The sequence below is a fragment of the Dipodomys spectabilis genome, unplaced genomic scaffold (assembly GCF_019054845.1).
Source record: "Dipodomys spectabilis isolate Male_0828 unplaced genomic scaffold, ASM1905484v1 ptg000097l, whole genome shotgun sequence".
In the NCBI taxonomy this organism is placed as follows: Eukaryota; Metazoa; Chordata; class Mammalia; order Rodentia; family Heteromyidae; genus Dipodomys; species Dipodomys spectabilis.
In genome coordinates, this window is record NW_024870774.1 from 3,648,926 (window position 1) to 3,665,598 (window position 16,673).

At 43.4% G+C, this 16,673-nt stretch overlaps 2 protein-coding genes across 6 annotated transcripts in view; one reads left to right on the plus strand and one right to left on the minus strand.

Annotated features, from left to right (window-relative positions):
* Positions 1-841: 841 nt before the first annotated feature.
* Positions 842-5,299, minus strand: CUNH14orf119 (chromosome unknown C14orf119 homolog). The gene is made up of 2 exons (XM_042686451.1): positions 5,181-5,299; positions 842-1,748 (listed from the first exon to the last, which is right to left on the minus strand). The coding sequence occupies exon 2, from the start codon at positions 1,745-1,747 to the stop codon at positions 1,319-1,321; it is 429 nt and encodes a 142-aa protein (XP_042542385.1). The 5' UTR covers position 1,748; positions 5,181-5,299; the 3' UTR covers positions 842-1,318.
* A 99-nt stretch (positions 5,300-5,398) lies between these two features.
* Positions 5,399-16,673, plus strand: part of Acin1 (apoptotic chromatin condensation inducer 1) — a 49,014-nt gene continuing 37,739 nt past the window's right edge. Inside the window, exons 1-4 of one of the 5 annotated variants that reach the window (XM_042686442.1) lie at positions 5,399-5,822; positions 7,180-7,245; positions 12,989-13,100; positions 13,512-13,631. In XM_042686442.1, coding sequence (XP_042542376.1) covers positions 5,643-5,822; positions 7,180-7,245; positions 12,989-13,100; positions 13,512-13,631 — 478 coding nt within the window. In that variant the 5' untranslated portion in view covers positions 5,399-5,642. The remainder of the gene's footprint in view (positions 5,823-7,179; positions 7,246-12,988; positions 13,101-13,511; positions 13,632-16,673) is intronic. The other 4 variants (XM_042686445.1, XM_042686444.1, XM_042686443.1 and 1 more) reach the window with 4 other exon arrangements.

A 16,673-nucleotide genomic window follows, 5' to 3' on the forward strand; every position in this document is an offset into this window, starting at 1 on the left:
GGAACAGAATAGGAACATCTGCTACCAACTTCAAGGGTATCACATATACTTCAGGTCATTGCTATCAGATATTTTTACTTTTTGGCATTGCTATTATGAGTCAAAGAGCATAGAAGATAGTAACTAATTATCTCCCTCTCCTGATTTTCCATGATTTTTCTTTTTAAATTGTTTTACTGTTATACAGGTTATGTTCAGAGAGGTTACAATTAGATGTTAGGTATACATTTCTTTTTGGACAATGTTGCGCCTTCCCTGGCTCTCTTAGTTTTTCCCTCCTATCCCCACTGATTTTCTATAATTTTTCAAATTATCACTAAGAAATCCACTGGTTGAGCTGAGTGTCCGTGGCTCATGCCTATAATCCTAGCTACTCAGGAGGCTGAGATCTGAAGATCTCGGTTCAAAGCCAGCCCAGGCAGGAAAGTCCCTGAAACTCTTAGCTCCAATAAATCGCCAGAAAACTGGAAGTGGTGCTGTAGCTCAAATGGTAGAGCACTAGCCTTGAGCTGAAGAGCTGAGGGACAGTGCTCAGGCCCAGAGTTCAAGCCCCACGACCGACCAAAAAACAAAAAAAAAAACAAATCCATTGGTTGGCAAGTGACATAATTATGCTAGTGTCTGATAAAGAGAGTATAAAACCAGCTATCTGAGTCAGGTGCCAGTGGCTCACGCCTGTAATCCTAGCTACTCAGGAGGCTGAGATCTGAGGATCCTGGTTCAAAGCTAGTCCAGGCAGGAACATCTGTGAGACTCTTATCTCCAATAAACCACTCAGAAAACTGCAAGTGGTGCTGTGGTAGAGTGTTAGCCTTGAGCTGGAGAGCTGATGGACAGCACCCAGGCCAAGAGTTCAAGCCCTACAACCGACAAAAAACAAAAACAAAACAAAAAAAAGCCATCTGAATACAGCTAAACTAGAAAAATACCTTTTTTTCCCCTTCTTTCCTGTTGCTGAAGGATTTTTTTTTTTTTTTTACTTTATTCTCATTATGGACCATAGACTAGTTATTAACAGTAGGCACTTTTTGGTTATAGCTGTGAAAGTCATTGAATTCTTGAGGTTTGGCATCACTTGGAAAGCAAACTAGAAGATTGTTATGATCTGGATTTGCTTAAACAAATAACATTTCCATTAAGAGTCCAGTTGATAAACTGGAAACATTGAAATAAGCATGTCTGTGCTTATCAGCAAGTTCAGTCAGTTCACTGGATACCACCCCAGAATCTTCAAGTGGCAAATCTGAACAGAGGTTTCACTGTAGAGTTATGGCCTTGGCTCCATTAGCTATGGTATCTTCTTTCATCTGAATATCTATCAGTCCTTTCCAGCTGTAGCAGCCACTGCGTGGTAAAACTTTGCCACAAAATCTGGTTCACTAACTTCTAGCTGCCGGACAAACTCATTGCGTTCCTCCTCAGCCCAACCTCGAAACCACTGATCCCAGAGACGTAGCTGACATTCAAAGATACAAGGTGGTCGATTTGCCCCAGATACACTAAGCTGCTCCAGACTATCCAGCAGGGGCTGTAATTTTCCTGGCACTGCTTTAGCTACCATGTCCTGTAGAAAACGTTCACGCTGGGGAGCAGACCAAGTGGCAAACCAGTGAAGAATACACTTCATCTCCTGGGAAGTGATATAAGACATTGGAGGAGGGGAGGAGTTGGTAATACTGTCTGGTACTGAGGGTAATGGAGAAGGCAAGGATTGTGGCAGTGAAGAGGAAGATGATTCCAGTGGCATCCTGAAACATAAAATTACTGTTACTTTCTGGATAGTGACCAAAACACATTTTCCTAGCAACAGTTAATCTTATGGCACCCAGTCTGCATCTACAGAAAAAACTACTGTTCAATTCAGTTCATAGGAAAAATAGGATCCTATTACTATTATCATTGGTGATACTAGGGTTTCAGTTCAAGGTCTCATATTCCTTTGGCTTGATTACTCATGACTCAAGCTCCATCACTTGAACCACACCTGCAGTCCAATTTTTTTTGCTATTCTGTGCCAGTAGTGGGGCTTGAACTCAGGGCCTGTGCTTTTGCTTAGCTTTTGTTTTTGCTAAGGGCTGATGCTCTACCACTTCAGCCACAACTCCACCTCCCTTCTGCTGATTATTTGGGAGGTGGAGTATTGGGGACTTTTCTACCTGGGCTGACTTTGACCACTGGCACCTGGCTTACTATTTGATACTTTTTATTTTGGCAATATTGGGATTTGAACCCATCTTGAGCTTGCTAGGAAGGCACTTTAAGTAACTTCGGTCAGTTACACCCCAAACTTTTTTTTTGTCAGTTGTGAGGCTTGAACTCTGGTCCTGGACACTGTAGCTCAGCTCTTCAGCTCAAGGCTAGCACTCTTGTCGAAAACAAACTTTACAACTTTGGTGCGGGGTGGGGGGGGGGGGGGAAGCGGGGAGAATTGGTTGGGGGGGCGGGGGGAGGATGGGAAGGGATGGGAAGGAGAAACAAAGGAGGAGGCTACAATGCTTGATAAAAAATGTACTCATTATCTTGCCCATGTAACCCCTCTGTACAGTATTTTCACAATAAAAAGAAAAAAAGGCTAGCATTCTACCACTTGAGCCACAGAGCCACTTCTGGTTTCCTGGTGGTTAGTTGGAGATAAGAGTGTGACAGACTTTCCTGCCCAGGCTGATTTTGAACCACGATCCTCAGATCTCAGCTTCCTGAGTAGCTAGAATTACAGGTGTGAGTCACTGGCGCCAAGCCCCAACCTCCTGGGCCCCCTTTTCTTTTGGTCAGTCTTAGGGCTTGAATTCAGGGCCTGCGCACTGTCCCGGAGCTTATTTTGCTCAAGGCTAACACTCTACCACTTGATCCACAGCACCACTTCTGGCTTTTTCTGTGTATGTGGTACTGAGGAATCAAACTTAGGGCTTCATGCATACTAGGCAAGCATTCTACCACTAAGCCACATTCCCAGCCTTTGTTTTGTTTTTTTTGAGATAGAACTTTGCTACGTAGACCAGATTGTTCTCCAACTTAAAGTTCAGCCACCTAAATATTGGGATTACAGCTGCAAGCCACTGTATTCAACCCAGTAAGATCCTTTCTTTATTTTTGGTGGTTGTGGGGCTTGAACTCTGGGCCTGGGAGCTATCCTTGAGCTTTTTAGCTCAAGTGCTCTACCACTTGAATCAAAGCACCACTTTTTTTTTTTTTTTTTTCTGTATATGTCGTATTGAAGAATCGAACCCAGGGCTTCATGTATGCTAGACAAGCACTTTACCACTGAGAAACATTCCCAGCCTGGTTTTTGTGTGTGTGGTGTTTTTTTGTTGTTGTTTGTTTTGTTTCTGGGTCCGGCCATGGGGCCTGAACTCTGGGCCTGGGCGCTGTCCCTCAGCTCTTCAGCTCAAGGCTAGTGCTCTACCACTTGAGCCACAACACCACTTCTGGCTTTTTTCTTTTTGCTTATGTGGTGCTGAGGAATGGAACCCAGGGCCTCATGCATGCAAGGCAAGCGCTCTACCACTGAGCTACCTTCCCAGCCCTTTTGTTTTTTTTCTTTTTTTTTTTTGAGACAAGGTCTCATTCTATAACCCAGGCTGGTTCAAACTCACAATGTAGTCCACTATGGCATCAAACTCAGGATATTCCTGCTTCATTCTCCAAAGTGCTAGGGCTCCAGATAAAACAGGCATGTACCATCACACCCAATGCTGCTACACTATTCTTCTATATAAAACTTAAAAATAGTCAATTAAGCAGGCTAGAAATGTAGCTTAGTGGTAGAATGTTTGCCTAGCATGCATGAAGCCCTGGGTTCGATTCCTCAGTCCCATATAAACAGAAAAAGCCAGAAGTGGTGCTGTGGCTCAAGTGGTAGAGTGTTAGCCTTGAGTATAGAGAGGCTCAAGGACAGTGCCCAGGCCTTAATTTCAAGCTCCAGGACCAGAAAAAAAAAAAAAAAATCATTTAATGCCAGCCTGGAAAATATAGAGAGGCCCTGCCTGACACAAAACAAATCAAAGTAATAACAACATATTATTTCTTGCTTGTTGTCTCTCTCCTCCTATGTTCCAGGTTGGGTTAAGAAAAAAAAAACAATGTTGACCCAACATAACTTCTCAAAAGCATACTTTTATAAAAATCAAGGACATGCAACTGGTCAGGGCCTAAATGATCATTGCTCCAGAGCCATTAACCAAGGGAAGAAAAAAATAACCATATATGATTTTAAAATTTTTTCTGCAACTGTGTATAAAGCCTCTACAATGTCAGTAATTTCATATAATTCGCTTAATTATTTTTGTAAAAAGAGTAAGGTTAAGTAACAAATAAAACAGGAAGCCTGTACTCAGGAGGTTGAGATCTGAGGATCTCTGTTCGAAGCCAGCCTGGGCAGCAAAGTCTATGAGACTCTTATCTCCAATTAACCACCCCAAAAGGAGAAGTAGAGGTCTGCTTAAAGTGGTAGAACGTAGCCTGGAGCAGAAAAGCCCACGACCAAAAAAAAAAAAAAAACACCAAAAACAAAAAGGCTATGAAAACAGTCAGCTTGTTCGTTGGCTTCGGAAGAATCTACTAAGTGTGTTTTGTTTAATACCTATTGGTGCTCTGCTATGGATTTTTGTGTCATGAATGCAAATAAAAAGTCAGGCAAATTTGCCTTGAGTCGTTTTCAGTCCTACTGATTCTTTTAACGAGAACCTTAGACCATTTGTCTATGACCTACATTATTGTTTGTGCTTTTTCTTTTGCAAGCTAGAAGATTGGTAGCGACAAAAAAGGAACTCCTAAATATCAGAATGGTTCAAAGTGGTTGCCATGCTCAGGGCGATGCTAACAGAAAGCAGTTCCTCCAGAAGGAACTTTATTCTCTCATTCGAGGGAAAGGGAAACTTTCCGCATGGCTTTTCCACGGTACTCAAGTTCAGGGTCATCAATCAGTTCATTTTTTTTTTTCTGAATGGAAAAACACGAGGCTGACTTTTGCCCATTTTGGAAGCCTCACCACGAGCCTCTTATTTCCATGTCCCCTAAGTGCAATGTATTCCTTAGATGGAATGGCGAAGATTCGAAAGATAGGGCACCGCGGCGGTTTTGGCTAAAGAAGCCGGCGGCCTTTAGCAGGCCTGGGCCCTGCGAAGGTAGCTCGCCAACACTGAGTCAGGCCTGGCCCAAGGAGGAACTTCTTCCCTTCTTACCTCCCCTTTCCTCTCAGAGGGCACCCGGGGGATCACCACAAAAGTCCTTCAATTCCAACTACAGCCGCCGCTTCCATGTTTCCTGAAAACCCTGCACTGGGCCAGCCCGGCTGCCCACGCACTTCCGGCCTGGGACGGGGCCCCAAACACCCAGGCGCCCCAGCGCCCGCTCCGGAGTCAGCCGAACACCTCCGAGGAGCGTGAAGCCGGAGGCGACCCTTCCGAGTACACTCGAGTCCCAGACTCGACAGGGACGAAGATGGCCGAGCCCGGAAGCACGGGGAGGGCGGGGGAGGCGCAGGGCAGACGCACCGACACCGATTGGTGCCGACGTGGAGGCGGGGACGCCCGAACGGCCTCGGAGGAACCCGGGAGGCTCTGAGTGGTAATCGAGGGGTAGACTATGGCAGTGGGCGGGGTCAGCGCTGCACATTCGCGGGGCGTTGACGGAAGTTCCCGAAGATGCCCGAAGCCGTCGGGACGGACCCGAGTACCTCACGCAAGATGGCGGAGCTGGAGGAGGTGACTCTGGACGGGAAGCCTCTTCAGGCGCTGCGGGTGACCGACCTGAAGGCCGCCCTGGAGCAGCGAGGCCTAGCCAAGAGCGGGCAGAAGAGTGCCCTGGTCAAGCGGCTCAAAGGGGTGAGGAGTCGGCGTCGCTGGGGTGTCGGAGGGGAGCGGACCCGGTAGAGACGAGTCTCCGCCGCGGCGCAGGCGCAGTGTCCGGGCTTGGCGCGAGCCCTCTCAGGCCGCCAGCGCGAGCCTGCGGTCCCGCGCGCTCGGTAGTTGGTGCGGCTCGCGCAGGAACTGAGATCGCACCCGTTCCCGCCCTAACGGCAGCAGCGCGAGCCTAAAATGGGAGGGTGCGCGCTACTCTCCCGGAGTGTCTTAAGCTCCTTCCTCCTTCCCCCACCCCCTCCTTGTTTGTGTCTGTGGTTTCGGCGCATGCGCTGCAGAAGGAGTTAAATCCCACTACAACCCCTGGCGTTGCTGGCCTGAGGGGGACGAGTTAGTTAGGCTAGGTTGGAGTTGGGGTACGGTTGGGCTGAGGAGTGGGACGCGGTTGGTATCTGTACCTGCGGGAATATAGTTGGGGTGGGGTAAAAATGTCTGTTAGAATAGGAGGTGAGATGAAGAGAAGTCTTGATTGAAGGACTTGGGGGAGAGGTGTGTAATTTGTAGGGAATTTGGTTTGGGGAAAAGATTGGTGGGAAGGATGAGGCAGGGTGCTGGTTTATGTTGGCGATTTTGAATCGGTTCGAGTTAGATGAGGTGGACTTGTCATAAGGAGTGTTTAGGTTTGGTGTGAATGGAGGGAAGATGAAAATGTCTTGGTTTTCATTAGGGTTCGTTAGGATATGTGGCAGAGAGTATTGTTTAGGGCAAAACTGGGTCTAGAGTTGAGCTGGCAGACCGTTGCTTGTAGAGAAACTGACAGTTTTGTGTGGGCGTGTACGGATTGGGCCAGTCCACAGTTTACAGGGTCGTTGGTCATTTTTCTTTGAAATTTTTATAACTTCGATAAATCAAGGTGTCACTCTGCTAAAAATGATATATAAGCTCACTCTAGTAGTGTAGTCCTGGGTAACTAAACAAGTAATTCAGTCAGACCCAAAGTTTCATGTATTTAGGGCTCGTTGGAGTTCTTGAAGTGATTATGCCTCCTGTACAGATTTAGAAAGGGCTCCAGTCAAAATTGCAAAAGATAATAGGGGTTGAAGTACAGATTCTGTCACTGTCTCGGATTTTATGAAATAGTCAGGTCACTGGTTCTCTGTGTGGCTGTGTTTTACATTTGTACATTTAGGAGCAGTAACCATGGTTACCGTTAAGGGTCTTGTGAAGATGAATGAGAACAGTATTAGTTAAGGGATTTGGGGACTCTGAAAAATGGTTTAAGTGTGTATTTAAAGTCATCCAATTTAATGAAGAGGTGGTAGGAGGGGTGGAGATTTTTTTTTTCCTCCTGGTTTCTGACTTTTGCCCTTCTCTATACCAGGCTCTAATGCTAGAAAACTTACAGAAACATTCGACACCCCATGCTGCATTCCAGCCAAATTCCCAGGTAAGAAAGGTTTCTTAGACTTAGTGGGATGTTTAGAGATACAAATAAATACCTGGAATGACTTGGTGTTAACAAAGTTGATGCTTAATTCCTTGCCCACATTTTTCTAAGTGTCTTTGGTTGGCAGTATTCTCATACTAGGATAGTTGAAGTCTTATCAAGCATAGTTTTACACAAAGGTTTGTTATTAGTGGTGTGTGTGTGTGTGTGTGTGTGTGTGTGTGTGTGTGTGTGTGTGTGTGTGTGTGTGTGTGTGTGTGTGTGTGTGTGTGTGTGTGTGTGTGTGTGTGTGTGTGTGTGTGTGTGTGTGTGTGTTGGTCCTGGGCTTGAACTCAGGGCCTGGGGACTATCCCTGAGCTCAAGGCTAGTGCACTACTTCTTAAGCTACAGCTCCACTTCCAGCTTTTTGGTGGTTAACTGTAGATAAAGAGTCTCATGAAGTTTCCTGCTCAAGCTGGCTTTGAGCTTTGATCCTTAGATTTCAGCCTCCTGTAGCTAGTATTACAGGCCTGAGCTACCAGCACCCAGCCTGTTAGTGAATTTCTGACTCTTGAAGCTGAGTATAGCAAAAGATGTGGCTCTGATTAAGTATAGTACAGGAATCTGATGTCATTTACTTGCTATTGATTTGGGAAAAGTAGTTGGTATCTTTCAACATAGATAAGAGTAGGCTATGAATAGGGCAGTGTAGAAAAATACGTTTGGCCAGGTGCAGTTGGCTCACACCTGTAATTCTAACTATTCAGGAAGTTGAAATTTGAAGGTAAAAGGTTCAAAGCCAGCTTGAGCAGGAAAGTTCATGAGACTTATCTACAGTTAACCATCAAAAAGCCAGAAGTAGAACTGAGGCTCAAATGGTAGAGCACATGCCTTGAGTGAAATAGCCCTGAGTTCAAAGCCCCAGTGTACTGGGAGTAGGGAGAAAGAAAAACTCTTACTGGCATAGATTTTCTATGATATTCAGTCATTTATAAATCACCCACTACTTCTGGAATTGATTGCTTACCCATATGCAGTAATTCTTAATAATTCTTAGGACAAGAAATTTAACATTTTCCAGTTTTTTGCAGGTTAATTGGAGATAGTCTCCTAGATTTGTCAGCATGTGTTGGCTTCAGACTGCAATTATCAGATCTCAGCTTCCTAAGTAGTTAGGGTTACTGGTGTGAGCCACCTGGCACAGCCCAAAATTCATAGTTTTATAACTGCTGTACTGAGCTTTCGTGGAGCTGCTTTAAAGAGTTTCCTAGGAAAGGTACTTTATTCTAAAGACAGCCAAATTCATACTCCATGCTTATGTTTGATTAGATATAATTTTATGTGCCTTCTATAATTGGTTTCTGCATAAGACTTATTTTGAATAATTTTTTCTATAGTCAGTAATAAACATTCTTAGACTTCATATGGTAAGGTTCCTTTCAGCCTTCAAAAATCCCTTCACTATAATGTGCCACACATAAAGGAAAAAAATCTCAGTCTTTGTTAGCACAGTGGTATACAGCTGAAGTCCCAGGATACTGTGGAAAACAAGAAAGCTTTCCTAGTGCCTTGTTACCACCTCATTAAGCGACAGGTATCCTAATCTAGCCATTACCCAGAGGCTAAGTAACAAGCAAGCTGGGCACCAGTGGCTCATGCCTGTAATCCTAGCTACTCAGGAGGATCTGAGGATCAAAGCCAGCCCAGGTAAGACTCTTTTTTTTTTTTTTTTTGGGTCTGGTCGTGGCCTGAACTCTGGGCCTGGGCGCTGTCTCTCAGCTCTTCAGCTCAAGGCTAGCACTCTACCACTTGAGCCACAGCGCCACTTCCGGCTTTTTTCTTTTTGCTTATGTGGTGCTGAGGAATCAAACCGAGGGCCTCATGCATGCAAGGCAAGCGCTCTACCACTGAGCCACCTTCCCAGCCCCAAGAGACTCTTATCTACAGTAAACTACTTAGAAAAAGCCAGAGGTGATGCTGTGGCTCAAATGGTAGAATGCTAGCCTTGAGCACAAAGGGGCTCAGGGACAGCACGCAGGTCCTGAATTCAAGCCACAGGACAGCCCCTCCCCCAACTCATCTCCTCACCCCACCCCCACCCCCCAAAAAAAGCATGAAATAGTCGTTACAATTGTATTCCTTTTGATTACTGATTTTGGTCTTTGAAGATCTACTTTTTTTGTTGGGGGGGGGGAGATCCGGTCGTGGGGCCTGAACTCTGGGCCTAGGCACTGTTCCTCAGCTCTTCAGCTCAAGGCTAGAGCTCTACCACTTGAGCCACAGAGCCACTTCCGTCTTTTTTCTTTTTGCTTATGTTGTGCTGAGGATCGAACCCAGGGCCTCATGCATGCAAGGCAAGTGCTCTACCACTGAGCCACCTTCCCAGCCCTCATTTTTAATTAATACTTTATTAAGTGTGCAACCATGATATTTAAATAAATGAAGGAATAATTTAATAACCAAAAATTGGTAGTAATATAGTACATATAATTTAATAATATACAGACTTTTCTCACATATATATGTATATTATAGCAATGTATATATCTATACATTGGTCACTCCTGGGGCTTCATCTCAGGTCCTTGGATGAAAGTCTACTTTTATTAAAGGAACTTTTACAAGCCAGGCGCTGGAGGCTCAAGCCTGTAATCTTAGCTACTCAGGAGGCTGAGATTTGAGGATCATGGTTCAAAGCCAACCCGGGCTGGAAAGGCCATGAGACTCTTATCTCCAATAAACCATTCAAAAAACTGGAAGTGGCACTGTGGCTCAAGTGGTAGAATGCTAGTCTTGAGCTGAAGAGCTGAGGGACAATGCCCAGGCCCAGAGTTCAAGGCCCATGACTGACCAAAAAAAAAAGAATTTTTATACCAAACGTTCTCTAGTATGTGCACCTGGTATCTATTGAATAAGGAGATATTCATTTCATTTCTACTTTAGGTTAAAATAAACATTTACTGTGCTTAGAAAGTATAACTACTAACACAAAGTATTCAATTTTATGTGAGATAGAGTTTGTATGGTTGTGTTTTCTCTGGAGTTCTTGTAGACTTGCAAGGAGAACTTTTGAAGAGAATGCTAAAAAAACAAAAGAATCACATGGAAATTGCCTTACAGAAAAAAATGCAAAGAGGGCTGGGAAGGTGGCTCAGTGGTAGAGCACTTGCCTTGCATGCTCGAGGCCCTGGTTTCAATTCCTCAGCACCACATAAGCAAAAAGGAAAAAGCCGGAAGTGGTGCTGTGGCTCAAGTGGTAGAGCGCTAGCCTTGAGCTGAAGAGCTGAGGGACAGCACCCAGGCCCAGAGTTCAGGCCCCACTACCGGACCAAAAAAAAAAAAAAAAAAAAGCAAAGAGAGGGCTGGGAAGATGGCTCAGTGATAGAGCACTTGCCTTGCATGCATGAGGCCCTGGGTTCGATTCCTCAGCACCACATAAGAAAAAAGCCAGAAGTGGCGCTGTGGCTCAAGTGGTAGAGTGCTAGCCTTGAGCTGAAGAGCTGAGGGACAGCACTCAGGCCCCACGACCAGACCCCCCCCAAAATGAAAAGAAATGCAAAGAGATAAGTCCCAAGGCTTTAAATTTATATCAAGGATGTCTTTTTTTTTTTCCTTTTTTTTTCTTTGTTGGTAGTGGGCTTTGAACTCTGGGCCTAGGTGCTGTCCCTCAGCTCTTCAGCTCAAGGCTAGTGCTCTACCACTTGAGCCACAGCTCCACTTCTGGTTTTCTGAATGGTTTATTGGCGTTAAGAGTCTCACTGAGTTTCCTGCCCAGGCTGGTTTTGAACCTGGATCCTCAGATCTCAGCCTCCTAAGTAGCTAGGATTAGAGGCGTGAGCCAAAGGTGCTTGGTCCAGGATGTCCTTTCACCCCAAGAAAATAATAAGAGTTTTTGTTGTTGTTGTTGATGGTTATTAATTAGTTTATAATAGTGTGGAAATGAGAATACCTTTTCATCTCTTGATTTCATATTTTTTTTCATTTTAGGCTTTTTGGAGTTGTTTTACAAGGTATTTTCAGAATTGGTATTTTGGAGTGATTAGTTCTTTTTTTTCCCTTCTCACTTTTGATGCTGCTAATTTTGTAGATTGTCTAAAACTCTAAATTAAAAGGTACAATTCACATTGGAGAATGTAGCTCAGTTAAGCATGCATGCCCAACATGCCTGAGGCTCTGGGTTTGATATCACTCCATACCCCAAACAGACATAGTTCCAAGTTTTTTAGTTTCTTTTTTTTGGGGGGGGGGGTGTGATGAAGGGTGCTAATACTGGTTCTTTTTTTTTTTTTTTTTTTTTTTTGGGGGGGGGGTCCGGTCATGGGGCCTGAACTCTGGGCCTGGGCGCTGTCCCTCAGCTCTTCAGCTCAAGGCTGGCACTCTACCACTTGAGCCACAGCGCCACTTCAGGCTTTAATTCTTTTTGCTTATGTGTTGATCGAACCCAGGGCCTCAGGCATGCAAGTCAAATGCTCTACCACTGAGCCACCTTCCCAGCCCCTAAAGTAGGAGTTTTTTTTTTTTTTTTTTTTTTTTTGTCGGTCATGGGGCTTGAACTCTGGGCCTGGGCGCTGTCCCTCAGCTCTTCAGCTCAAGGCGAGCGCTCTACCACTTGAGCTACAGCGCCACTTCCTAAAGTAGGAGTTTTTAACTCCCATTTCCTGCATGGGGAATAGGAAATGTTTCTCTTTTTCCTGTTCTCCCTACTTTAAAGTTGTTGCACTAGAATAAATTCTTGCTAAAACTTAAAAAAAAAAAAAAACCAAAACAACTCAACATAGTTGCTTTTTTTTTTTTGCCATTATTTGCCACTCAGTTTATTTATTCTGGTCGTGGTGGTTGTGTGTGTGTGTGTGTGTGTGTGTGTGTGTGTGTGTGTGTGTGTGTGTGTGTGTGTGTGTGTGTTTTATTGTGTGTGTGTGTGTGTGTGTGTGTGTGTGTGTGTGTGTGTGTGTGTGTGTGTTTTATTTATCTTGCCAGTCATGGTACCTGAACTCTGGAACTGGGTGCTGTCCTTCACTTCAAGGCTAGCACTCTACCGCTGGAGCCACAGTGGCACTCCTGGCCTTTTCTGTTTATGTGGTGCTGAGGAATCGAACCCAGGGCCTCATGCATGCTAGGCAAGCACTCTGCCACTGAGCACCTTCCCAGTCCTTATTCTGGTCTTTATAGGAGTAGCTTAGAAAAGGGTCTTCCAGGGCTGGGAAGGTAGCTCAGTGGTAGAGTGCTTGCCTTGCATGCATGAGGTCCTGGGTTCGATTCCTCAGCACCACATAAGCAGAAAAAGCTGGAAGTGGCGCTGTGGCTCAAGTGATAGAGCACTAGCCTTGAGCTGAAGAGTTGAGGGACAGTGCCCAGGCCCAGAGTTCAGGCCCCACAACTGGCCAAAAAAAAAAAAAAAAAAAAAAAGGGTCTTCCAGCCAGGTACCAGTGGCTCACACCTGTAATTCTAGCTACTCAGGAAGCTGAGATCTAAGGATCATGGATCAAAGCTAGCCAGCCAGGAAAATCTGTGAGACTATCTCCAATTAACTACCAGAAAACTGGAAGTGGTGCTTTGGCTCAAGTGGTAGAGTGCTAGCCTTGAGCTGAAGAGCTCATGGACAGAACTCAGGCTGAGTTCAAGCCCCACAACCAACCAAAAAAAAAAAAAACCGGGGGGGTCTTCCAAGGGCTTATTTTTCTTGGGGTTCTTTGCTCCATGGAATTTTCTTTCATTTTCTTGATTTGTATTCCTAGATTTTCTTTCTTCTTTTCCTCTATACAGATTGGGGAAGAAATGAGTAAGAACAGTTTCATAAAGCAGTATCTGGAAAAGCAGCAAGAGCTACTTAGGCAGCGTCTAGAACGTGAAGCTCGAGAAGCTGCAGAACTTGAAGGTAAGCCCAGATTGTCATTTCTAACAAGTTTTTCAATTTTATCCTTGTTACCAAGTAGATAGGTCTAACTAGGCAATTTCAGGATTAAGCCAGGGTGAGTGAGACTGCTGCTCATTTGCGCTGGTATTTTATGGAGCCAAATGAGTTAATGTTTACCTTTGTCAATGAAAGGGACATTTAATTTCACTGTTCTAATAGAAAACAATTCCTGCCAAAAGGAAGAGTTGTAAGTAATGTAAGCTACTGTTTACATGAAGTAGAGCTTAATTCTAGTGTTTCTTCCTTATGTATAGTGCTCTTTTTGGTATACATCTCTGTATCTATGACTTTGATATCCCTCACTCCTCTACATATTCCCATATGCTGAGCCCTTCACTCCCTCCCTGCCCCGACCCAATCTGTACTTTGCAGAAGCTTCAGCTGAGTCGGAGGACGAGATGATCCAGCCTGAGGGAGTGGCTTCCCTGCTGCCTCCTGACTTTCAGAGCAGCCTGGAGAGACCAGAGCTGGAGCTCAGCAGACATTCGCCCAGTACGTATCTCCCTCCCCACTGCGCTGCCTTGGCAATCCTGCGTAGTTGGTGGGGGGAGGTAGTTACACCTCCTTTCATGCTAATCCTCCATGAAAGTCCCAGGAAAGTTCTGTGGCATTGATATTTGATACCTGTTTTTTAGGGAAATTATGTCCTTTTTGAAGTCTTTCACCTATGTTTCATATGCTCAGTATTTACAAGGTGGTATTTTTCTTCTTATTTATACCTCCAGTCTTGTACTCCGAATTTAGCAACAATTTCCATCCCTTTAACCTTCCTGTTTATAATGTGTTGTATATCCAGTTAACCTCCAAAATCAAGCATATGATGAAGTTTATATATCTGAAATTGAGCATCTGATGCAGTTTATATATCACATGAATGAACTGGGACCAGGAATAAATACATGAGAGAAAAAGACAAATCTGCCCTAAGAAAACTTATAGTTGTTTGCAAAAGTGGATATTCCACAAATAACTGCGCAACTAATGTTAAATTCTTATTAAAGGCAATGCAGAGTATTGTGTGAGTGTATTATAGTGAGCTCTAACCTAGTATATGGGATTGGTAAAGGCAGAGTTCATTTTTTTTCACATTATAGTTATTTGGCATAGTATATATTACATAGCATAAGCATAATAAATGTGTATATACATATATATGTGTGTGTGTGTGTGTATACACATATAAATAACGTATAGTATCCATGTAAAAAATTGTAAATACAGTCTTTGTTTTTTGGGAACTGTCTGTTCCAGTATACTTTTTTAGGAGAACATGTATAGAAGACAATGAACAGTATGTAGATGTAATGTAGTAAGTACTTTGAATCATTAGTAATCACTGGTGGGTAAAGGTCCCTCTGTATTTAACAGAGGGACCTTTTGAAATGCCTTTTGAAATGTTAGGAAATTTCAAAACATTTTATATAATTCCTATGTTAGAATAGAATTTTGGAAGATATTTAATGGTGAGAGGGAAATTTCCTGAAAGTTAGAAAAAATAGAGGGACCTTTAAGTGTAGTTTTAAGGTTCTGATTTATTCAGTGCCTAGTTTTCTTGATCCTAGTTTTTGTCCCTGAAGGAGACTTTTAGTGGTAGTACTGTTGTTTGTTTGTTTCTTTACTAGGGTCTCATGATAGGCAAACATTTGCCTAATATATGAACTATGTTTCCAGTCCTGGGAACTTTTTTTAATATAGTACTGATGACACTTTGGAATTAAGTTTCTTCATGAACCCTTTTTTGCCTAAATGTGAATGTAGTAGACACTCAATTGATCTGCTTTACTGATAGTGCTTATTTCCTTGATTATAAAGCCAAAATGCAGGAGAAAGTTCTTAGTGTGTGTGCACATGTATGTGTGTTTGCTGAAACTGGGGCTTGAATTCAGGGCGTATGCACTGTCCTCTAGCTTTTTCTTAGCTCAAGGCTGGCATTCTACCACTTGAGCCATAGCTCTACTTCCAGATGTTTGATGGTTAATTGGAGTTGAGACTCTTTCACAGACTTCTCTGCCTGGACTAGCTTCAAGCCATGATCCTCAGATCTCAGCCTCCTGAATAGCTAGGATTATAGGCGTGAACCACTAGCACCTAGAGAGAAATGACTTTTATAAATGGTCAGTGTTTTTTCTTAAAAGTCAACAAACTATTGAAAACTTGTCTCTGTGCCTAGAGTATATGGGAATTTAGCACATTGTTAAAGTCTATTGAGGAGAGAATGATTCAACATAAAACTAACAGTAGAAGATAATATGCAACATAAGTAACAGACACACATAGGTTTGTATTCAGAGGCCCAGTCTTGGTATGTAGCCCAGATGGCATTGAGATCCTCCTACTTCTCCCAAGTGCTGGCATTATGGGTATGTGTCACTATGCCCTGTCACTGTAGGAATTCAGAAGAATAAAACATCTTGACCAGAAAATGCCTCATGGCAAAGGAGTTTTTTTTTTAAATTAAATTAAATTAATTAATTATTTTTTTTGGGGGGGGGGTCAGCTGTGGGGCTTATACTCTAGGCCTGGGCACTGTCCCTCAGCTCTTTAGCTCAAGGCTAGCACTCTACCACTTGAGCCATAGTGCCACTTTTTTTTTTTCTGCTTATGTGGTACTGAGAAATCAAACCCAGGGCCTCATGAATGTGAGGCAAGCACTCTACCACTGTGCCAACTTCCTAGCCCAGGAATAAGATTTGAGATGAGCCTTAGATACAGTATTTAAATTGACAGAGTACACAAGACAATATTTTTAGAAAGGAACAAAGGCATATAGATAGGAATAGATACAATATTTTTGAAAGAAAGGCAAACTGATAGCACCACAGTAAAATCCTCATAGTCAAGAATAGGCTATTATTATAGTGATAATATTACAGAGGAGTTTAAGTGCCGAGCCTGCAAATATTAGCTTTTTTTTAATTTTATAGATAATGAGGAAACTATTGAAAATTCTTCTGTTTTGGTGTTTGAACTCATGTCCTTATGCTTGCTAAGCAGATATTCTACCCCTTTAGTGTACCCCAGGCTTTTGGTCTTGTTTTGGATGGAAGACTGGGACTGGTCTTGGACTGCAGTGGTTCTTTCTTTGCCTCATTCCTACCTGGGATTACAGATGTCCACCACCAGGCCTATCTTATTTGTTGAGGGGGAATCTCCCTAACTCTTTGCTGAGGCTATCTTTGAACTAAAGTTCTCCTGATCTACACTTCCTAGAGTAATGGATTATAAGCAAGAGCCACCATACTCAGACTTGAAAATTATACTAAGAACTTAACAAGGACCATGATTTGATAAAGACTTCTTTTTTTTTTTTTAAATAAAAAGAAAGACTTTCTAGATATAACTTCAAGTGAAAATGAGGAATGGATTCTGAAGAGAAATAGGTTTCAAAAGTGAAGATTAACCCAAGTGCTGGTAGCTCACACCTGTAATCTTAGCCATATAGGAGGCTGAGATCTGAGGATAGTGATTCAAAGCCAGCCCAGGCAGGAATATCTGTGGAGTTCTTTATCTGTTAACCATCAAAAAGCCAAAAGT